We start from the raw sequence: 22,861 nt of genomic DNA, 5'->3' as shown, positions 1-22,861 counted from the left end.
TGTCTGACCCCCCATAGGAAAGCCCTTTCCTTCCTGCTTCCTGACCCCACCATGCACAGCTTTACGTTGTTCCCATGCGTTCTGCCATCAGTTTCTAGGAGCAGAGACCCACACCTCCTTCCTCCCTCCCTCCATCCCCCCACAAAGAGCTGCCCAAAGCTGAACACAGAGCATCGCTGCTGCAAAACAGGAGCAGCTTGGAACCACACACGCAGACCAATGAAAGAACGGCACCCAAGTCCACATAAATAAATGTCATCTTTATTTAACGAAATATAATTTATCAGCAGTTGACATCCGTCAATCCAGTTACAGTAACTATAAATAATTAAGACAGTCTTTTTGTGTTTTTCTTCTTTTTTTTTTTTTTTTTTCCTTTAATAAAAAGAGTAAACGGGTGTTTCTCATTTGCAGTCAGCTGTAGGGTGGGCCATGCAACCGAGTGCAAGTGGTGGGAAAAAGCTTTTGGCTGTCGATGTGCTGAAATGCTAAATGAGATTCTGCCCCATTCCATTCACCCCGCAGCACCTCTGCACCCATGGGAGACCACGAGCACAGCTCTGGCATCACTTCTTTCCTGGGGAACCAAAAGCTGATAGCACAGCACAGAGCAGCAATGGCACGGCCATACGCAGATGTGTGTTAGTGGAAGGAAATCTCACGTCCACCCCTCAGCATCAGGCAGGGATAGGAGCTGACAGCAGAGGATGCTGTAGGAGTCCCCGGGCTCAGACTTCTCGCTTTGGGGTGTGAGTTTGGTTGGTTGTTTTGTTGTTTTGGTTTTCCTTGTGTTTTTGAACAGAGCTGTGGCTGAAATCAGACCTGCGAGCAGCCAAAGTCACTACGGGGAACAGGAGGAGGGTCAGAGCTATTGCAACTAAGGACAGCACAGAGATGGAGAGGGGGAAGGTGAGCTTCACATCAGCAAGGTAAGAAGGGGAGGAGCACTGCCTCTTTGTGCAAGAAGAGCTGAGGGTAACCTAAGGGAGGAACTGAAGCCAATCCAGACAAAACAAGAAAAGCAGCAGCCTGTAGGCAACCCCAAATCCTGCAGCTCTCAAGTGATGCCTTGGATCTGCAGGCAAACAGGACAGGCAGCAGCAGGGCTGCAGTGTGAGCTCTGTGAGAGCTCAGGTGTTATTTCAGGGCCAGGGCACCATGCTGGGCACTGTGGGCATCTCCCTGTGCTTTGGGCACTGCAGCACCAAAACTGGGTCCCATAGGACACTATGATCCCCATCCCTACCAACGTTAGAAGCTCTTTCCCATGCACGCATGCATTCAGTTTACATCAGAGCCTGTTTAACAGTGCTGTCTGCTTGAGTGCATCACTTAAACTCGATGCAGCTGAGTGAAGCTTCCAAGTCAATAAGACCTGCTTAAATAAACTGCGCTCAGCTCACTGAATCAATTTATACCCAAATGGGAAAAGTAAAAAGCGCTGAGTGCTGACAGCACTCAGGAAGATGATTTACAAATGCCTCAGTCACAAAGCCAGAACAAGTTTTCTCATGCTACGCATGAGAATCCTCCCAGGGTGCAAAGGCAGAAGAAGGGAAGGCTTCCTGGTCACCTCCCAGCTGGGCAGCACAAAAAGCAGGAGAGAAATAAGTGCTCAGCCTCTGCTGGCATGCTGGGCTGTCACCAATCCCAGGCTCCATGTGCAGCTCAAGGCAAGCAGGGCTCTCTGCTGAGAGCCACACAGAGCACTGCACCAACAGTGCATGGCTGTACAGCTCAGGCTGTGCTGCTGACCTGTTTTCCTGCTTTCTCCTACACATATAGGGAAAGCCAATGGCTAAACACAGATGGCATCTTCTAAGAGACAGCAGTAGCAAAAGGCTCCCGAATTTGAAATGCTTCAGGCTCAGCAAGGGAAGGTACTGAGCAGCTCCTGCCCAGCTGCAACAGGCCCATCAGCAGCACACAAAGCAGCTGAAAGCAAGCTTAAATGCACAAAACTGGATCATCTCCGGACCAGAGAGCTGCATGCTTTGGGTGCAAAGCACAGGGAGGGATTTGGGGAGAAAACATGAGGGAGAAGGGTCACAGGACAGAGAAAACAGGAGATCCCAGTGTCCTCACCCACAAGGCTGTACTTTGCTAGAAGGTGCCCTCTCAGCAACTAAAATCTGAACCTTATCTCCAGTATTTTAAACGCTTATGAAGCGAACAAAGCAGCCCTTCACCTCCAGTGGCTGGGACAGGTGGGCCTCCTGTGTGCTCCATCAACTGATGGGCAGCTCCCCTGGAACACTGGTCAGACAACTGCTAGGAAATTGCACTTGGTGATTGTCTCGTTACACTTTCGCGTCCTTCCTAAAACTAGATTTATTTTTCTGTACAAACTTGGCTTGAAATATAAACCACATAAAATTCCCATTGAAAATAATGAGAATCTTGTATCAAAGATGAAGTCTCGTGAGAGACAGGGTTGGGGGGGAGGGGGGAGAGGAGAGTGAGGGTGGAAGAAAAACAACTATGACAAAAATGAATGGAGGAGAACTGAGAGGAGGGGAGGGGCAGCAGGGAGAGCTAATCTCCCACATCGGAGTCCCGGTCACCAATAAGCCAGAGGACATGAAAGCTGAGAGCAAGGAGACCTGTTCCAATCAGGTCACCCAGCGCTGTCAAGTAGGGGATGGAGAAGTTGTCAGGATCGAGGTCCCTGCCCCACATCCAGTGCACCATCCAGTCAGCAATGTAGAGCAGAATGAGAACCTGGGAGAGAAGCAGAAAAGAGCCACGTCAGCCACAGCCCCAACCTCTGCAACCCCTGTCCTCATGGAGCACCACTGCAGCCCGCTCACCCCTCCTTCCCTTCATGTGTCCCCATCACATTCAAGCATAAAGGCTCAGTGCACTGATACCCAAACACCAGGAAGTCTATATTTTGCGTTTCCATCTTCAGATCTAAAAGCTCAGAGATATGGGGCAGAAGAGAGGACTCAGGAGTACACAGGACTCTTAGGAAGGGACAGCAACATCTGGATCCCAGGGATAAAGAGCAGCTTCCCAGCAGCTGAAGCTACCAGAGTGTGACGTTCTCCCTACCTCCTTCATATCAGTGTTTAAAGACAGCACAAATCCACAATGGATCCTCTGAAGCCTCAGGTCTGGGACAGGGTCTGGAAGAGGCTACATACCTCTGGCCACCACCTCTGGTGGTTGCTCAGGGCTGGGAGGGCAGAGCAGCAGCACCACAGAACCCCACAGCCCAGTGCCCCCCAGCCTGCATGCTGCTCATACTGTGGCTTCACAGAGCACCTGTGAGCAGAATCCCCCTCCTCGAGCCCAGGCAGCCAGGAGGAGCTCATAACTTAAATTTAGCCTCCTGGATGACAGCTCCCTGCTCTTGTCTCTGATGGATGCTCTGACTCATTTCCTCAAGCCAGTTTCAGTTGTTGATTTTAGAGGACACCAAAACCATGGGGCGAGCAGAGGGAGCATGGCCAGGCTTTGTACAAAACTCCCCAACCAGAGCAGCTCTCCCTTCCCTCCTACACAGACAACTGCTCGTGCAAACAGCTGCTGCATTTCTGCAGCAGGAGCAGCTGGGTCTGTGCACATCCTTCACAACAACCGCTGCCCATGGGCTCACACAGCTGCTGTGAGAGGAGCAGGAGCACCAGGCCCTTTCCCCATGTGGGCAGGAAGAGCCACTAGCATGGAGGTCCTGCAAACTGCACAGCCTGCTTTCTTCACCAGCAGTTTTCAAATTACTAAAGCACCTTATAGAATAGATTAACACAGAAGAAGGAAACAGCAGAGACCTCTTGGGGATAGCACACATCCCTCAGCAATGCATCTCCAACAGCTGGCAGAGCAGCTCCATGCTGCAGGTGGCATGGCAGTGTTCCTTACTGCAGCCTGAGCAGTTGTAGCCCCCCAGAGGGGCTTCAGCTCACCTGGAGAAGTGCAGCTGTCATGTAGAAAACAATGAAAATAGGGGTGAGTGTAGTGTGTCCACCTTGCATGGAGCTGATGGTGTAAAGGAAAACGAGGTGTCCAGGCACAACCAGAAGGAAGAGCACACGGGCAGAGCGGGAATTCACATCTGTTGGGAAACAAAGGTGGAATTCAGGCTTCAGTGGGATGGGAACACAGCAGCTCTGCAGCCTACCTACAGCTGTGGGCAAAGCAAAAGCAGACAGCAGAGCACTGGACTCTCATCCCTGCACTCCAGATTTAGGCTGGAAAACAGCACCCCAAATGCTGACTTAAGTGTCAGCATGAACAAAGACTCCATCAAATTTGGTAGGAGAGCTTAACTCTGCCCCCAGAGCAAAAGCTGTTCCCAAAGCCCAGCTGCCAAAAGGACTCGTCCCACCTCTGACAGCACTAAGTTCCAAGCTGCCGGGAGTCCACCATGAACACTGAATTTCCTTGGAGCTGTGCCTGCACTTTGTCTGGAGATCAGTTTTCTGACAGGTGATCACCACACTGGAGATCTCCCCCCCTTTCTGCTTCCAAACCCTGCAGATTGCAGCTGGTACACACGAACAGAGCACATCGGATCTCCCTTCTATCAGAAGGCCAGAACCCAGGCTATGGAGTATCAAACCTCCCCCAGGCAATCTGGAGTACAACTACCTCTCCCCACACTATGTAGGAATGCAGGTTTGGCTGCTCTCTGCTACACAACTGCTACAAACAGCAGGGCTAAGAAGCACATGCAAGCTAATTTTCTCTAACAGTAGCTCTATAGGCCCAGCAGACCTGTAACACTCAAGCAGCTTCAAGGCAGGTTTAGGTATCCTGAACATCTGGAAAAGATTTACTGGGTGGAGGATTTACAGCATTACACAGTCAGGGCATGAGACTTTGGCAACGTGTTTTCCTAATCCAGCAGGGATATGTCCTCTTGCACAGCAGCTTTGCTAAAGGTCCACTCGTCTCTAGAGGGCAGGGCAGGCCAGGCCAGAAGAGCAGACATCCAGGAGCTGACAGCTGCCTCTAAGCCTCAGCCACCATTTCCTGTGACAGTGCTCCAGCGATGGCCGCAGCCAAGCTCTGCCAGCCATTTGCAGCAACTGCTGCTGGCAAAACTCCACACATTTCAAGCCATAACTTGAGTACCTGAGCTGAAGAAGGTGCTGCAAGGGCTGGGGCATTTGCGAGGGGCTGTTTCAGGGGTCTCTCCAGGCATCCCACTCATGTGCAGGTAAGTGGAGATGCGACTCGCCTGCACTGCCACCAGGTTGCCACCCACACCTGCAGATAAGGAGAGTACAATAAGGCAACATTTCAATCCCATTTGAAAGCCATTTTCAGCAGCCAGCACAACCAGAGCTGCCAGGTGCTGGGATAGTGCAAGACAGCCTATTTCTGACACAAACTCCACTTCTGCAGGATGTAAAGAGCTGAGACAAAGAATGCAGTTCTGCAGTATCCCCCAAGGTCTCCTAGTAAAATACATACAATTCTATCATAGCAGTTTTGATTGGAAAGAATTTGTGAAACAAACATGAGTTGGTCACTGAAACACACTTGGAAAGTTTAAAAGCTGCTGCATTTTGCAAGACCACCAGTGAAACTCTGGAACTCACCAACCCAAAGATGCGCTGCTGCAGAATTAACTCAATTTATTGCAAGGCTGAGAACTAGTACACAACAGAGTTCCATTGGTTCATTAGGCAGAAAGGAGGTCAAAGCTTCATTCCAGAACAAACTAGATTTCCTGACTCAAGTTGCAAACCCAAATCCTTATGTTATTGAGTGCTGCAGGGCTTGTATCTTGGATCAGGGGTCTTCCACCAGCCAGAAGGAAGCGGAAAACAAACACAGCTCTTGTTGTGGCTCAGATTTGGAAAGCTTCTCTCAGCAATAGCCCCCCCTGGACCTGTTACCCTCTGCTGAAGGAGAAGCCATGCTGCTGTAAAGATTGGGTCTAACCTCATCTCACTGGTGATCTAGCAGAATTAGCCTCCTTAATCTGCCTGCACTGAGGCAGAGGCCAATTTCAGTGCTTGCCAAGAACCATCGGAGCTGCAATATCAGCACAGAAAGGAGCTTACCATTAATAACTGGTGTGAAGACAGCCATCCCAGCAAAGTTTGGATCTGAGACTGTTCTGTCCAGAATTAAACCCCCAACACTGCAAAGGGAAGAACGAAGAGGTCAGTGCTGAAAGCTCATCAGGCAGCACACAAAGCACTGCAGGTCCTCTCTGCTGCAGTGTATGCACTGGGTGATGTATCCACCCAACCTGTGCAACTACCCCAAGTGTAGTTGTGTGGTTTTAGGCCTTGATATTTGGTAACAAAACAAAGTTTTAGCACAGTCTTTATCCCCCAACGTAAAGCTTACTGCAACACAGTAATCAACAGCAGTCCTGCCCTTCAGAGAGCAAAGAAAGCTCCTGTGAGGACTGCTGGACAGGATCTGCAGCTGTGCCAGCTGTGCAGCAGCAGGCACACTGCTGAGGCCTTGGATTCCAGCAGTCAGGTGCTCAATATCCCTGGGCCTCAATCCCAGTGTCTTTGTCTGGAAAACACAACGTGACCTCCAGTTTCCTGGCAGAGGCCACTGTGAAAGGAGAAGTTTGGTTCTCCATCTTCTTTTGGAATCTGTCAAGCGTGAATAGGTTGGAAGGGCTGGGGGAAAAAGGGGCGTTTTCAGTCTGTGTTTCAGGGAGAAGAACTCTTGCACACCTTCCTACCTGCTAATTGCCATTGCAATAATGACTGGCTCCCAGCCAGAGTACAGCACCTCCCGAGTCGCTGCATTCTTCTTGGCAATGATGATCCAGATGGGCAGCAGAGCTATGAAGAAGGCACACACCAAAGGATTCACGTATGCTTTGCTCTCTGAGGGGGAAAAATAAGCAAAGGCAACAAATCAAGGACACATCCTGCAGCAGTAAAGTGTGGTGCTACTTCAGCTGAGCTCATCACCCCTGTCAGCAGAGAGCTGCCATCCCCAGAGTCAGAAACATACAAACAAGAGCCAGCATTTCCTCCTGATACATCTGCTTAGTGAAACCTCTTCAGTTTCCTAACTGCTCCTTCCTACTTCCCACTCCTGGGTGAGACCTCCCAGCAATGCTTCACCTTTGATTGAACCTGGCTGAGTCACATCCTCTGCATCCCTGCCGCCAGGGAAGGAGAGTGGAGGAAAGGGAGGAGGAAATCTACAGCACACAGCTGCAACCCTGCATTGAGGAACCCCCAGCTGGTGCTGACAGTACACAAGATTACAACCAAAGCTGCCTTCTTCCACTGTTTTAGCCCTACCAAGCTCCCAGCACTCTGAAGCCCCAGAAGGATTAAGGGTAAAGGAACAGGGTGAAACTCAAGGGAGACACTGCAGCAGACACAAGGACCAGGGAGAGACAAAAGCCTTTTGTTGCTCCTCACCCAACTCTTTGTACAAGCCCCAGCTGATTCCTGAAAGCAGAGCCAGGGTGATGAGATCCCCCAGGCTGGCAGCAATTGGTGTGGCTACATTATCAGGATTGATTCCCATCTTCCTGGATCCAATGATGACTCCAATCATGATCATGCCTGCAGCAAAAAAAGAGGAAGAAAATAGGATGAAGGCAAGGAGAGCCCAGCACGTTAGGAAGAGGCGTATGGAGAATGTACATGATATCTCTCTTACCCAGAACAAGGGAAGCAATGAAAGCAGTAGCCACACTGCTGGCACAGAGCAGGACAGCATGGTCAAGGCTGAAGTGCCCATCTGGAATCCATCCAAATATCACTGCTGCAATCGAAGCCAGGAAGCCAACTACTGTAGCCTGAACCTGAAAATAAAAACAAAATAATCATCAAGAAGACTGAGGCAAAATGGTGCTGGGGTACTATTTCAGGTGGGTTAGCATTCAGCAAGGAAACACCGAGTTCAACCTTCAGGGCAAACTGCTATGGTAATGTGACTATGGGATAACAAGGTGCCATTTGTTTCCCCACCAGACATGCAATACTGAATACCCAAGTCAATACCTAAGAAAAGACATTCAAGCCTTCTGACACCTCTTCAAGTTGGACTTCAACAACTACCAGCATTCCCATGTTTTCTTTCCCATTTTCTTACCTGTATCAGAGCCATGTTCCCTGTTATCATCTTCCAGAGCTCTTTGGGTGTATCCATTTGGCCAATATTAGCCTGCAAGAAGACATCATGGCATCATTAGAACATTAAAAGATGGATGGCATTTCGCACTTGCTAACTGTCAGATTCCTGCCTTTCAGCTATGCAGGTTTGTGCCAGGAGCAGGAGAGAATAATGACTGCAAATCCTCACCTCTCATAGCAGAGCAATTTAGCAGCAAAGGCACGTGTGTCCACGTGCACACAGATGCACAGCCAGGGTACATCTCTGTAGTGACAACCAAGGTTGGGGCACGCAGTTCTGTGAGTACCACGTGTGCTACACAGTCTGAGCAACAACCCGTAGCTCTTCCAACAGTTAGCCTGGCTTTGTTGCCCAGCACACCAAAGCTGTTTCCAGTTTCAGCTTTGACACCTCTTTGCATCAACAAGAGTGGGCTGACACACTCCTATGCAGCAAGAGCAGAGCACTACGGAAGGAATTTTGAAGGGAGCGTAAGGTAGAATCAACAGCAATAGAAATTCTGATGAAAATCCTGCAAAAGCAGCAAGATACACTTTGCCCTCACACAGAGCCACGCACTGCTGCTTGAATTTACTTCAGTGGTGATGAAGCCAAGCCTGGCCCAGGCCCAGTTGGGTCACACTACCCCTCAATTTGGCCAGCCAGGAGAGAAGCAGGGGTTGCACAGATCCCAGGTCAGCTATCTGAGTGCCCCCAGCTCTGACATGGGACAAGGCCAGAGCAGCACCACGTGGGCACAAGGAGCTGGCAGCAAGAACTACTGCTGGGGATAAAAGTTGAGTAAACAAGGCCAGTGCCACGTGGAGACCTACTGAGTAGCAGGAAGCAGCCATGGCACACGGGTCATCTGGCATCACTACGGGAGATGCTAATCAGAATAACCAGAACAGAAGGAAAGCTGCTTTAATTTCTTGGCATACAATCCAAACAAAACCCAGCAGAATCCCTGCAGGTTGCAGCTTATGCAGAACACAGGAATTCTGCTCTCCCCAGCACCTTCTGGTCTTCACAGTGAGTTGGAAAGAAGGACAGGCAGAGAGATTGTGCCTGTATCCAGTCTTGTAGCATTCAAAGCTGATGAACAGGAGGGAAAAACAAGTTTGTCACTAATGAAATCATAAGGGAGAGGCTCAAGAAATGTGAACTTGTTGCACGATGGAGTCACTGGCTGAAAGTGTCAGACTTCTGACAAACAATAGAGCAGCAATTCCTGCCTCTAAGTTTTCTTTCCTGATCTACACAAAGAAAGAAATCTATGATCAGCCAACCCTCGTGCTCTCCTTACCACAAACACACTTCAGAGAGCTGCCACACCACGTCCACCATCACTCAGATATGCCCATCTCCAGAGTCAATTCTTCTGGTTGGTTTAGGGGAGGGGAAGAAAGAAAGGGGAAAAACAAAACCTTGACTATAGAGCTGCACTGAGCACATCCAGCACAGGAATTTGAGCTCCATACGAAGCCTGACCTTAACATTCCTGCCACATGGCAATTAGGTTGGGATTAACATAACCTAGCTGTAGTCACTGGCAACAGGATTTTAATCCTTTAACTTAATGGGAGAGTTTTGCTTCTTAATTGTGAAAGGAACTTCTGAGGTGACTTAATGCAGCACTAATTAGAAACCCACAATCTCAGAAATCCTTCCAAGTCTGCTTTCCTGCGGAGAGAGCACGAGAACTGCATCGTGAAGCACTGCCCAGAGGAGAGCCCACTCCCCATGGGAAAAAAGGGAAAACTAAAGAGACTGTCAAACCCCATCATGCATCAATACAAGGGAGTGGTGTGCAAGGCTGGGAGATTCACACAGAAGCAGCACAGCCTTCATGGGATGAAGGAAAGCAGGGGATAAAGGCAGGACAGGCGTGTGAACTGGAGGGATGCTCTCTGTGCCAGTTTCCTGGTGACTCTGCTGCAGCCACCAGAGCAGATGGGAGAAAGTTCTGCATTCCTGCGACTTTCCACGCAGCCAGGGCAGTCTCATTTCCCCACCAAGCTGCCTTGGGGTTGCTCTGGGCCAACCTCATCAGGGATGGGGATGGAGAAAACCAAGGCTGCGGAAAAACTTTGCTATCTATCTTAGTCCTAGCAGAGCTAAGCACTCACCCTGATCAGTCCATGCTTAAAGTGTGCTCTGACAGCTGGCCAAGGCCAAGCCAAGGCCAAGAAGGAAAATGGCCTGTGTTCGGGTCAGTGAGGATTCTGACATGATCTGAACAATAGGGGAATGAATAAAACAAAGGGATTTGTTTCTGAGAATGAAGGAGCAAACAAAGCTCAGCCTGCCACAAGCTGCAGCGCTCAGCCTGACCCTGCAAGCTCTGGTGCAGCAGCACAGCAGCTTTGTTCTCTCCAGTAACACCTGGAGAGAGGAGATCAGCACCAAGGGAAGCTGTTCCCAGGTGGAGGTGGTCCCCAGCAGTGCTGGGGCCAAGCCAAGGGCAAATCATGCCCATGTGCCACTGGTTCAGTGACTTAGAAGGTACTGAGGAGCAAGAGTCTCAGCATGGATCACCCCACTGCTTAAGATGGAAGAAAGAGAAGCCAGAGGAACAAATATGCAGAGAGCTCTTCTGTGCTTCTCTATGCTTTCTCCCGCAGCAACCAAAAAGAGGAAAGGGAGCATGATAAGCAGCAGTTCTGCTAGCTGTGCTTGCTGCTGCCACCCAAGACAGGCAATTCTTCATCTGCAGTGCCAAGGCTGAGCCCAGGCTCTTGCTGCAAGGGCTCTCTTCCAGCACTACCCAGCACAGAAACAGTAGAGGTGAACACTCAGCAGCAGGTAGCTAACACCCTGCAGATGTAAGATTCAAAGCTACATGCTCACCATGGGACCCACAGAAACATCAGGCTGTCACTTGCTGTCACGTTCAAGTAGATGCTTTACAGATGAAGGAGTATTACTGTCCCTGTTAAAAGAAGATGCCTCTCTCCAGTTCTGCTCAGCTACAGAGAGACTGCTGTGTTACAGAAACGTTTAAACACAAAGCAATTCATTTAGAGCTGGACTAAGACACTATTCTGAGGAGCTAACAGAGCCTGTCTCCATTTCTCATAGGGAGCTCACTGTTACGTGAGAATCAGACTGACTTCTAGCAAGAGAAATGCCCTGCCATTCCTCTCCATCATTTTGAAGAGGCTGTCAATCCACCTAACAACTCTGTCTGCAAGCTCTCCTCCATTTCAGCCTTTGCTGTACAACTCTCTGCAGGCTCTCATCTCCCAGCCCTGCTGAACCTGGCTTGTTTTGGCCTGCTCTGTGTGCTCTGGTCGCATGCCTGCACCCAGCTTCCTTGTAAATGAAACCAGATCCAAACACTCCAGGTATTAAACTGCCAAAGCCTTTTTGTGCACTGCACGAGCAGTCCTGACAAGGAAGTGAACTGTCAGCAAAGCTTAAGGACTACTGAGCCTTTAAATCTGATCAGTCAAATGGGATGGAAATACCTGGCTAGACAGTTCAGCTCCAACCTCTCCTTTGGGTGGTCACTGCATTCATATGCACGTGCACATCCCTTCCTGCCTCCCCAAAAACAGACATCCTGCTCCTCAGCATGCCCTGGATACTTACAGCTGTTGACAGGCGAGATGCCAGCGTCATCTCCAGGTTCCCCTTCAGACCCAGTAGTGCAGGCACCAAGATGAAAACCTCGGTCACGTATTTGAAGACATCCCAGTGCTGCAAGATTGAAACAAAAAAAGACAAAAAAATAATAATCACAGCTGTTAGAAACCTTTGCTTTGGATTCAGAACCTCCTCCACTGCCTTTGCACTCTGGCACTGCCTGCGTGCAGCCCTGAGTGGATGACTCAGTTTCACTTCCAGTTCTGGTGCCACACTTTCCAGCAATGTTACTGCTTCTGACATTTACGTAGTAGTGACCACATGGTTCCTGCTGAGCTTACAAACAGGATCTCAGCCTGCAATTTTCAGTTCAAAATCCCCTAAAGCTCAACTGCTGACAAAACACTTACGCACGTAGAGGCCAAGAACAGGGAGAGAGGAAGAAGCTTTGCCCAACACACACTGGTTTTGGCAGAATCCTGTACTGAAGTTTGCCCAGAGGCACTCATCATATGAGCTTCTTCCAAACACCTCGCAGAGCACAGCACTGCAGCTCCCTGATGCTGCCAGCCCCAAACTGGGGGAGCTTTTTGGGGAGCCCAGTGGCTCACTGCTGTCTCTGCTCCCACTTCCACTGCAGAGGGGTTGGAACCACATGATTATTAAGATCCCTTCCAACCTAAGGCATTGTATGATCCTACGATGCTCTCCCAGAGGTGTGTGCCCTCCCTCTACCTGGCACATTCATCACACCTGCAGGTATTTGCCATCCTCCCTGGCCCTAGAGCAGAGTCAGTTTCTCTGGACAAAAGACACAGCAGGCAGCCATAGTTTTTTAGGAAAAAAAAAAACCCTAACAGAATAATAGGGTATGCAGTCTCACAGGAGAGCAGCCGGCTTCCCAGAAAACATGAAACCATCCCCAAAAACTCACAACCACATTAAAAAATAAATAAATAATGCAGGCTGTTCAAACCACTCTGCTTAATTCCCTATTTTCATGAGTGTTTTGCAAGAAGACTGCGTCCAAAATAACCCCTGCTTCCCACACTGCCTAACTGGCATCCCCTTCAGAGGAAGCTGCTGGAATGCTGTGTTCAGAAGCTGTCTCCTGTGCTGAGCACGTTGGCAGCTGCAGTTTCCTTCCTGCTCTGTTACCTGCACTGGGCTCTGTGTCCTCAGCTCCCCCCTTGGCAGTGCTGCTCAGGCTGAGTACCCAAAAGGATGTAGAATTCCTTCTAGGACAAGGAACACTACCAGCCAACACCTTACAGAAAATAAAGCTCACTACCTGCATGACTAACACCTTCCTGTTGGGAAAGACTTCAGTTATTTTTGTTTATTTTTCCATCCTTTGTGATGCTCGCCTCCAGCTCTGGGACACTAAAAGCCAACAAGCTCCAGCTTCCTGCCAGGTCCTTTCCAATACCATGCTCAAGCTGCAAGCATTGGAAGAACAGCCAGAGAGAGATGTGTGATCACAGGAGGCTGCTAAGCACTTGAGAAGGATGAACTGAGACCATTTCTCCTTAAAGGGAAAACTGCTTCCCAGTCCCCTTTTTAGCACATCTGACAGCTCAGTGAGAAGAGCCAACAGTGCAGGGATGGAAGCTGCTCAGCTGTTCCAGGCACTCCTCAGAGCTCCCCACTGCCTGAGGACAGCAGGTTCCAGACACTCACCTCCTCCTGAAGCAAATTCTCTCCCAGCTGCTGCTATGGGCAGTGCCCAAGGAAACCCTGCAGCCTCTGAACTGTTTGCACACAGTGAGCCTGAGCCCCAGAGACCTCCTGCCCAAAGCCAGAGGTGCCCTAAAAGCTACATCTCTGCACAGCCATCCCAGCCAGCAGTGCAGAGGGATGCTTCCTTGCAGCACCCACCACCGAGCAGACAGAGGAGGGAGAATCAGTCTGAAAGATTTCCTTTGGCACAGCAGCACACCAGGCTGTGCTTCCTTTAAGGTCACACCTAGGAAAGGCGAGCTCTGCTCTCCTCAGACTATTTTTAGGCAGGCATAGCAGTCATTACAATTATCTTGCTGCTTGCTGTAACTGGCAAATCCTTTACTACGACTTCCCTGCGCAGTACCTGGAATTCAATCCGTGTGGCACCACGCTCCCACTTGCAGCAGGATGAGCTGGGTGTCAGAATCACTTAACGAAAGGAACACTACCGTTAGTCTGACCACAGGCTGGAAGTGCTGTGCAACACCTGCCTGGCTTCTCCTTCCTCCAGGCAGACCACAGGGGCACGATAGGGTCAGGCAATAGCCAGCAAAGGGCTGCAGCCCTCTGCACTTCATCCCAGTGCCAGCCGTGCATTTAACCTTTACAGGAGGCTGCACTGCAAACCAGTGCCAGGAGCTGCTGTAACTGAGTAAGACAGAGGGGAAAGGAAAAAAAAGGCATCTTTGGGGAGAGAAAACAAGAAGATTTCTGCAGACATCAGCAGCTCGCTTACTGCAAAGAGCAGGACCTGTGGGCTCCTGCCAACGTGCTTAATATAAGATGTTACACAACACTGCTCTATGGGCACTTTGTACGTCTCAAAGGCCTCCTGGCTCCTGCAGGGCACTTACAGGAGAGCCACTTCACAAGCCCCATAAGAGGAGCAGACAGCACAGCTCACATGGGTTGCTTTACTTCATCCCCATCTGCCCAGCAGAGGCACTGGGGTCCAGCATCAAGCCCAGGTGGTGTTTTGCTGTTCTTCCAGGCTTGCTGTGTTTCAGAGGCTTTGCACCTGCAGGCATCAGATACTTCCAGGACAACAGCTGCTTTTTGGCCTCTGCTGTGTTCAGTTGCTGTGTGTGGGGTTAAGGCACGCAGCAGCATCGTGGGTTGGAGCAGGATGGTGACTCAGGACAGCTCAGAGGGAAGGAAGTGCTGTGGAGCAGCAGGTCAGAGCTATCACTGCCTCAGCACACTGCATCTTGGCCCTCCCACTGCCCCGAAGAGACAAACAGCCTTGCCAGGAGAGCTTGAGCTCTGTGCTCCTTGGGGAGGAGGAAAGCACCGGGCACAGCAGATGCTGTGAGGAGTCATGCAAGATTCTTCCAGGATCACCCTCTCGACCACAGCACTCAGTTTGAAATTCTGCACAACAGCACAGCGATGAGAATTGGGCCAGACCTGGATGAAGGAGCGAGGCTCAGCATTCCCCACTGTTCCCAGGGGGGATGCTAACACCACAGGTGGCCAAATGGGGAATGAGCAGCGTCCCTCCTCCATATTCAATCCCATCCAAAGCATCTCCAGGGAACAGGCAAGTCTGGAAAACAACAATTGAAGCTCTGCAGGGAGAGGGGACTGTGCCAACAGTGCCCTGCTGTATACAGAGAAGCAGGTGGCACACGTGTAGGTCTCCAAACCCAAAGGGAGCAGAAACAAATTAATAGGGACACATTAATGGGACAATGTGGCCAGAGGCCAGGGCTGCTTGTTTTCACACTGAGGAGACCAATTACAGCTGGTTGATTACTCCATTTGTCTCAAGTGGAGCAAATTGAGTGCATGGAGCCCTCCATCCATCACAAACCACGGCTCCATCCAAAGCAATGGGACTCCTGCCTGCCCCCAGCAGCTCGCTGCCTCCTTCCCCAAGGCTCTGAGCTTCTGGGAAGCCAGTTCTTAAGATCAGCTCCCCAAACTCCACAGGCAGACAAGCTGAGACCACACGTTTCCCTCCTCCCCTTTCCACCCTATGGCATTTAGATGCCTCATTTAATCCCAAGGCTAAAGGGAGTTAAAGGAGTTGGCAGGACACACTGCGTAGCTACATGCTGAGCTGCTGTGGAACAGAGGAATTATGAAGCTTTATTTCTAATGGCCGTAAATAAAAGGCAGGAGAGCACAGCAGTATGCCACAGTATCCCACCCAGACCTTCCCCTCCCCTGTCAGGAGGGCTGTTCCTCCTCCAGGAAGGACCTGGGGCTGTGTTCAAAGCCCTGGTCTAGGAAATTGCCAGAAGAGCCAAACATGAGCTTACAGGGACTTTTCAAACGACGACATGCTTGAAATTTCTCTCTTTTCAAGGAATCTATTCTAGTAAATTTCTTCTGGCTTAATTTAGCACAGCCAGCCCTTCCTGTTCTGAGGCATAACTCATGCTTCACAACTTTCCCAGCAGGTTGCATCAGGAGAAACTGTAAAGATGACCAGTGTGCTAAGGCATGCAGGGAGCAGCCACTGGGGCAAAATAGCAAAAGAAATGCCTGCCTGACAACCTGCACAAATGAGAAAGAGCCTGCCTCACACAACAGACCTGCTGGCACACAGCTCAGGTGCAGATAAACATCACTGCCATCAATACACACACAAGTGACTGACATAAGTCTTTTTCTGTCAACACTGCAAGGGCTTGTTTATATTATTTGAGTAAATGAGAGAGCATCAAACAAATTTTGGTTGACTGCAGCTCCAACGTGGCACCACCTGCCTGCTGATCAAACCTTGTGCCTCACTCACTGCTTTGTGCTGGGCATCAGGACGAGGAACTCTGCACAGGAGGAGGGGGTGAGCAGCTGATCAGCTGCCAGAGACACCTGCTTGGATTTCCATGCTTGAAAGACACGGCCTGGTAAGTCAGCACATTGCCCACGTAAAGCTGAAGTGAGCTGTGTACTTCCCACAGTGCCACCCACCTCGAAACACCTAAGATGTCTGGAAACACAACAGTTTGCAGCTGGAGGTATCAGCCAACTCTCTGGCTGGTCTTTCCTAAGAATCAGCTTCACACAGTTCTCAGGAGGAATCCTGTTAGCCCAGTTGCTCTTGGGTTGCTTGAGAAGGCAGAGCAGGGTCACTCAGCCTGAGCAAGCCACCAGCAAGTGTCCTGCATCCACTGCAGCACAGGGATCATTAACCCAGCTGGCACCAGCCCAGCGTGCTGAAACAGTACAGCAAACATCACAGGCAGTAACAGGAAACGGGACCCAGGGAACTGTGGAGCAGGGCTGGGATGATGGTCATCATCAGGGGATGATTACCACATTATTCCCAGCAGGAATGTGCATCAGTTCCCAGATAGGTCCTTTGGCTGCACATTTGATAGCCATGACCTTGTCCTAAGAGCTGGAGCAGGGCTGCAGTGTGTAAGGGTGACCAAAGGGCTCCTTCCCTTGCTCCAGGCACCACTGAGGTCTGCCTCAACTGCCATGCAAGGAAACACAAGTCTTCCCATTGTAGCTGCTATGTGCCAAACTAACCCTGCAATTCAAATACCCCCTAGCTTAGGATCAAGCCTACCAAGATGGGGTTCAGAGCCCAGCACCACACCACAGAGGTTTAGTGTTACCTGCACAATGTCCAGCACCATTCCAGCAGCAACTGTCCCAAAGCCTGCCAGGAGGAAGGGGAAGAGGACTTGCAGCCCGATGGAAAAGGAGGTCTCCTTGAGCGGTGAGGCTGGCTCAGGGCCTCTGTCTGTGCTGGTGTCATCACTTTCGTTGCTCTGGCTGCCATTTTCCAGCAGGGCATCTTCTTCTCGCACACCTTTAGCATTGGCACGGGACTCCAGCACCACCACTTCCACCCCGACACCATCAGGTCCCAGGAAATTGGAGGGCTCCACCAGCTGCCCCCGGTCCGGACTGACAAGGCAGTCCATGGGCACGGCAGGCAGCACGGCCCCATTGGCCTGGTGGGTCTCCTTCTGTTCTGGCTTGGAAGACATGCTGCAGAGAGGCTATCCTGAACCTCAGCTTGGTGGGCCTACAGCCAGCAGCTGTTCCAGAAGAGACCTTCTGCCAGGAGCTTACACAAATGGCCTTTCCAGCATTTAGAGGCCACCTCTCCTACCTCTGCTCTCCTGCCTTTGAGTGCAGAGACTGCTCCCGCAGCAGAGATCCCCATCAAGCAAAGTCCAGGAATGGGGGACACCAACAGCTGAGCCAGCAGAGAACACAGCAGGACCTGGGAGCTACAGCAAGTTCTTCCTTGTCCTCCTTCCTTCCAGCAGTGGGAGGTACACAGCCACCAAGGCAGGATCCAAGCTTCTCCTCTTTGACGTGCGAGGCTTTAGCACATCTTCCTCCAGGTTTTCTTCCAGCAGCACAGCTGTTGTGATGGAGCACACAAGGCAGAGAGGAAAACAGATGAGGCAAAGATCACTGAATAAAACAGAAGCTTAAAGGAAGCAGAGGAGAGCTGTGAGATGGGTTGGCTTTCAGGGGTGATACATTCCAGCTCTTCTTACTCTCACGGCTTTGTTACTTTCTCCAATGGCACTTTTCCTCTGCAGAACTCGAGCCTGACAGCTCCTGCAGGCGTTTGCTCCGTTCCAGCCTGCTTTCTGCTCCCTGCCAAGCTGCCAGCACTACCAATGAGTTCCAAGTGTCACCGCCGTCCTCTTCCAAAAGAAATTTCTCACCTTACAGCATAAGGCACCGGAGAGTTCTTATTTAAAGTAACAGCAGCTCCCAGTTAAGGTTACTTACTGAGGCGAGCAGGCTGCAGGGAAGGAGCTGGCATTTGGACTCTCCTCTCCAAAAACCCGGCTTTCACCTGAAACACGCCGAAGGAAAAAAAAAAAAAAGAAAAAGGGATTCTTTGGCTCTCGCAGCACAACGCCTCATTCATCCCGCAGCATCCTCCTTCACAGCCCGACACGTCAACAGCCGCCGCGCCGCTCCTCCCAGCCTCGGTGCGGTGCCGGATGGCCGAGGACGCGCAGCCCCCAGCCGGGATGCCGCAAACCCCGCAGCGCTCACAGCCGTTTTTCCCCCCCACGCCGCGGAAAGCACGACGGCTCCCACTATCAACAGCGAGCTCGGCCGACCCCCCGCCCTCCAGCACGGGGTCCCCGCGGGGCTTCGCGGCTCCCTCCCCTCCGCCCGCCGTCTCGTCTCACCGCTCGGCGCTGCCCGTAGCCGTGCCCATGCGCGGCGGGGAGGGGCGCGCTGCCCACGCACCGAGCTGAAGCCCCGCCCCCCAACCCGGGAAAAGTGGGCGTGGCCTGAATCACGTGACGCCGAGCCCACCTGGAGCCCGCCGTGCTGCCGACCGCAACCCGAAGGGGGTTTCGTAATTAGAGCTCGCATCAATTAAGCGAGGCATTGTTAATTAGAGAGCTCACGCGGTTCCTCGCCGTTTGGGACGCAAAAGCACCGACCCGGCCCGAACGCCGCTTTGCTGCTCAGACCTCTGCCAGCCCAAAGGCTTCGGGGAAGAGCCGTCGGTACCAAACCCACCATAAAATCCTCCAGCTGCTCCTCCCGGCTCTGCCCTTCTGAACGAACCTTGCTCTTCTGATTCGTGTTTCCCTTTTGTTTCCATTTATTTTGTTTCCCTCGCACAAACGGAACTTGTGACCAGCAGCTGTTTTTCCTTCCTGCCTTCCCTTTCCTTCCTACCTTCCCTTTCCTTCCTTTTCCTTTCCTCCCAGGAAGCAGCCAAACCACGAGCTGCTGCCCGGAGGTGATGCCATGCCCAACTCCGTGCCCTGGGGATGGCTCAGGAGCACCACCGGCATTGGGACACGCATCAGAGAGGAAACACAGCTGAGATCCGTGCCCTGCGGGTGCAGTGACTTCATTCCTTACAGCAAGGAAAAGGAGGCAGCTGTGTGAAGGCAGCAGGACACACGTTGAGGCTGAAAGCTCCAAAAATGCGTCCTGTGCTGCTTAACTCCTTTCTGCTCACGTTAATGGTTGAATACTGGGAGTTTGCTGAAACATTTTGTACTTTGGAAGCAAAGGCAGAGCAGAAACATCCAGCTATACATACAAAATACGTCTATTTATCCATCTATCAAGCAATATGAAGATAGCTCAAATAAAACCACTATGGTTTTCCAACTCCCCCCATCCCCAAAACCTTTGCAGGTGTCTAAGAAAGCTGAACTGCTGCAGCAGATCATCAGCACGCTGCTTTCAGTGTGTTAACAGCAGCAAAGTGCACTCTATTTTGTACTATCTGCTGTTGCTCTGTCTACTTGAACCCACTATTCCAAAGGCTAACGAGCATTAGTGTTTATTTGTGTTACATTGCTATGTTTATGTGGTATATTTAATTCTCACAACCTGTGATGTGATATTGGTAAAGAAACATAGAGGCATACAGAGGTGATATCTAAACTGAAGCAGTGGTCTAGCATTAAACAGGGAGGTTGGTGGCCCTACCTGTGGGCAGGTGGGTTGGAGATTCATCATCCTCCTTCCAACCCTGGCCATTCTATGAAGCAGCAGCAGTTCCACACTGCAGCTGGGATGACAACCCCAAATCCTGCCCCCAGCCCCAGCCTTCATCCTCCTTTGTCCAAACAAACCTGGTCTGCAAGGCCCTGCCTTCATCTTTCCTTCCTGACCTGGAAAATCCATATCTCCCCCAGAATAACCACTCTTCCCCCACCCCCATAAAGGCAACGTGCACCAAAATGTGACCTTGTTGATTAGCAGCCCAGGCCAGCTGCACGCTCAGGAAGTGGAAGCATGAAGACAAAAGCTACATGAGACAAGAGAACAGAAATAGATAAAATCCCCAGCAGCTACGCTGACGCGCAGAGATCAGACAGGCAGAGGATGAAAGGGCAGGAAATGGCTTTCCAATTACAGGGGAGCAGGTACCAAAGGCAACAAACCTTTGGAAAGGAAAGAATTTACCACTGAGCTACACTGGATCATGGAACTTGGTGGCCATGTGTTTTACAGCACTCATGTGTGTTCAGTACTACCACACTAACAGCACTGTCCAGCTCTGGACATGCACAAGAGGATCCAGCAAAAAAGGTAATTTGGTCAAAGTCAGTCAAAACAAAAAGCTGTCATATAATGTAAGACTGTTCTGGGAGGTCTGGACCCTTTGATCCCTGTTCTAGCTTTGCTGCAGTCTGTCCCAGATCCAAACTCAGACTAATCAGGTTATGGATAATGACTTATGCACCCCTGCAGACGTCAGTCCTGAGCAAACAGTTCACAATGGCAGGCAACACTGGAAGCTGACCCTAATCTGGCCCTGATCTGGAAGAAGAAATGCAGCTCATGGAATTTTGTTTTCTAGCCTGGAAACAAACAAAACCATCACCATCCTTTTTCTCGAGGATTAAACCACATCTCTCAACTGCACTCAGGTGTCACCCACGTGCTGCGTCCGCTGCAACAAACACAGGTTGCCCTCAGCCAGGAACATCCTGAGGGCTTTCAGCCATGGGAGAGCACCTGGCACAGAGGAGCTGGAAGGTTTTGGCTTCCCGTGCTGCAGAGCAGAGGTTCCTGTGTCACAGCTGCTGACCCAGTGACAGCACAGACACCTGCCACGTGGGGACTGAGGACATGCCTCTCATTGCTGCTTTGCTCCGGATATAAGCTGCAAATTCATTTATATTCTGAAATTAAGGTGAAAAAAGGACTAACAGCACAAGGCTGCTGGGATGGAGAAGTGAGAATCACCTCTTGACTCTCCACTCCATAAAGATCCTTTCACTTCCCAACAGCCCAAAGGTGACACTGGATTAATTCTGGTGCCTTAGTACAACTACACAGTACTGCAGTAACAAGATTTAAGTATCCAAGTGGACTTGGAAGGATAAAAGTGCTGCAGGGCACATTACTCCTCCAAAATACTTGCACAGGCTTGACAGGTAGGCTGAAATCAGTCCTGTACCAAAGTTAGAGTACGGTCAGTAGGGAAGCTACAAAGTTTAAATGTAGTTTGGATATGTACATAACAGATGTAGTGGCTGAAAAAGTGGCTAGAAAAAGAAACAACCAACCTTTCAGATTCCCTCTTGTAAGCTTCCTGGAGGAGCTCAACTCCCTTGCTGTGGCCTCTGGATCAGTCTATGACAGTAACCTGCTGCTGCCTCTCTCTAATCACCTTTATCAAACAGAAAACACAAAAATCAGCTGGTAGAGCTGTGCTAGCCAGACAGAGAGCATGCAGAGAACCTCAGCACTGCCATGCAGTGAGCACAACCCCTGAGCAGAGGATTATTGCCATGAGCTAGAAGGAGCTTTCTGATTACTTAGAGAAATAACTGAAGTGCAGCCAGGCTCCTCCGTGTGGCTGTCCCAGTAGTGCACTATTAGGCACAGTGCTCAACGATCCAAGTGCTCACATGGCTACAGTAAGCCACATAATTATGCTGGATTAAAGTTATAAAAGAAAAGATATGCCAAAAAGCATCCTGGGATATGCTTCGTGACTTGCACATTGCCCCTCACACCCCACTGCCCAGGCACAAGCCAACACAGAAGTGCATTCACTCTTTGTCTTCCACCCGTTGCACTAAACACCCTTCCATGCAGTCATTTTCCTTCCTGCTCAGAACTGAGTGCAGCTTCCTTTGGGGCCCCCCATCCCAGCTCTGAAATCAGTCAGCAAGATCTCTGCAGTGCAGGGCAGGGCACTCCCTTCCCCCCCACGCTGAGCTCTTGATCACAGCCGCCCTGGCAGCTGTGGAAGTGGAGCTGAGCCCCCTGCATGGCAGTGCTGACCACATGCTGCCTGCCTCGTCTGTGTTGTTTGGTTAAAGCCAATAAATCCCAGGGCAGCACTGCTGAATACCTCTAGGCTTTGCTATGAGCGCTGAGAGATGGTGGCATGCGACTGGTAGTGCTGTAAGAGACCTCAGAGGTGAAGGCAGTGTCATTTCTTTAAGAGCCGAATCTAGGGACTAAAATGACAAACTCCTGGCTGTGTTTCTGAGTGCCAGCAAGCACTCTGCTGCTGCTGAAGACTGCATGCAGTGCAAAGGTCAATGCTGGGTTCATCCTCCAAGCTCCTCAGTGTACAATAGAATGGTTTAGGTTGGAAAGGACCTTAAAGACACCCAAATTCCCCACAGTAGGCTGGCTGCCCCCCCACCAGCTCAGGATGCCCAGGGCTCATCCGGGTAGCATCTCCAGGGATGGGGCAGCAACATTTCTCCATGGCCTCACTGCCCTCTGAGTGAAGAATTTGCCCCTCACATCTACCTTAAGCACCTTGCTCTGTGGCACTGACAAGACCAGGGCTTGGTGATGGCACAGCCTGCACTGTTCTCATAGTACCTGCTTGAGCAAACAGATTCACCAGTGAAACAGCAAACAAAATGGCAAAGAGGAGCCAAGAACATGTACCAAATGTAAGGCTGGAGGGAAACAACTCTGTAAACACCTTGTTCCTGCATTCTTCTTCAGCCCCGTGCCTGAACTCTCCATGGTCACTCAGGTCTCAAAATAAACCATGTTGTTTTAAATAGATGCTAGCAACAGAGTTTTCTTTAGACAGTGCAGGTGT

At 50.7% G+C, this 22,861-nt stretch overlaps 2 protein-coding genes across 2 annotated transcripts in view; both read right to left on the bottom strand.

Annotated features, from left to right (window-relative positions):
* Nucleotides 1-339: 339 nt before the first annotated feature.
* Nucleotides 340-18,488, bottom strand: SLC41A1 (solute carrier family 41 member 1). The gene is made up of 10 exons (XM_090124684.1): nt 16,941-18,488; nt 11,653-11,760; nt 8,038-8,109; nt 7,603-7,747; nt 7,359-7,505; nt 6,662-6,809; nt 6,018-6,097; nt 5,080-5,214; nt 3,909-4,057; nt 340-2,721 (listed from the first exon to the last, which is right to left on the bottom strand). The coding sequence occupies exons 1-10, from the start codon at nt 17,316-17,318 to the stop codon at nt 2,536-2,538; spliced, it is 1,548 nt and encodes a 515-aa protein (XP_089980810.1). The 5' UTR covers nt 17,319-18,488; the 3' UTR covers nt 340-2,535.
* PM20D1 (peptidase M20 domain containing 1) overlaps nt 18,026-22,861 on the bottom strand; it is a 17,462-nt gene continuing 12,626 nt past the window's right edge. Inside the window, exons 13-14 of the transcript XR_016459920.1 lie at nt 21,354-21,457; nt 18,026-18,148 (exon numbers count right to left, since the gene is read on the bottom strand). The gene's annotated coding sequence lies outside the window, so the exon portion shown is untranslated. The remainder of the gene's footprint in view (nt 18,149-21,353; nt 21,458-22,861) is intronic.

Source organism: Phasianus colchicus, chromosome 25 (assembly GCF_987193195.1).
Source record: "Phasianus colchicus chromosome 25, bPhaCol1.hap1.1, whole genome shotgun sequence".
NCBI lineage: Eukaryota > Metazoa > Chordata > Aves > Galliformes > Phasianidae > Phasianus > Phasianus colchicus.
This window is presented reverse-complemented; position numbering and strand designations above follow the sequence as displayed.

Coding starts and splice junctions, on each gene's coding strand:
- SLC41A1 (XM_090124684.1), bottom strand. CDS start 17,318: ATGTCTTCCAAGCCAGAACAGAAGGAGACCCACCAGGCCAATGGGGCC. Junction 8,110..11,652: donor CATCTCGCCTGTCAACAGCT/GTAAGTATCCAG, acceptor GTCTTCTTGCAG/GCTAATATTGGCCAAATGGA. Junction 7,748..8,037: donor GGAACATGGCTCTGATACAG/GTAAGAAAATGG, acceptor TTTTATTTTCAG/GTTCAGGCTACAGTAGTTGG.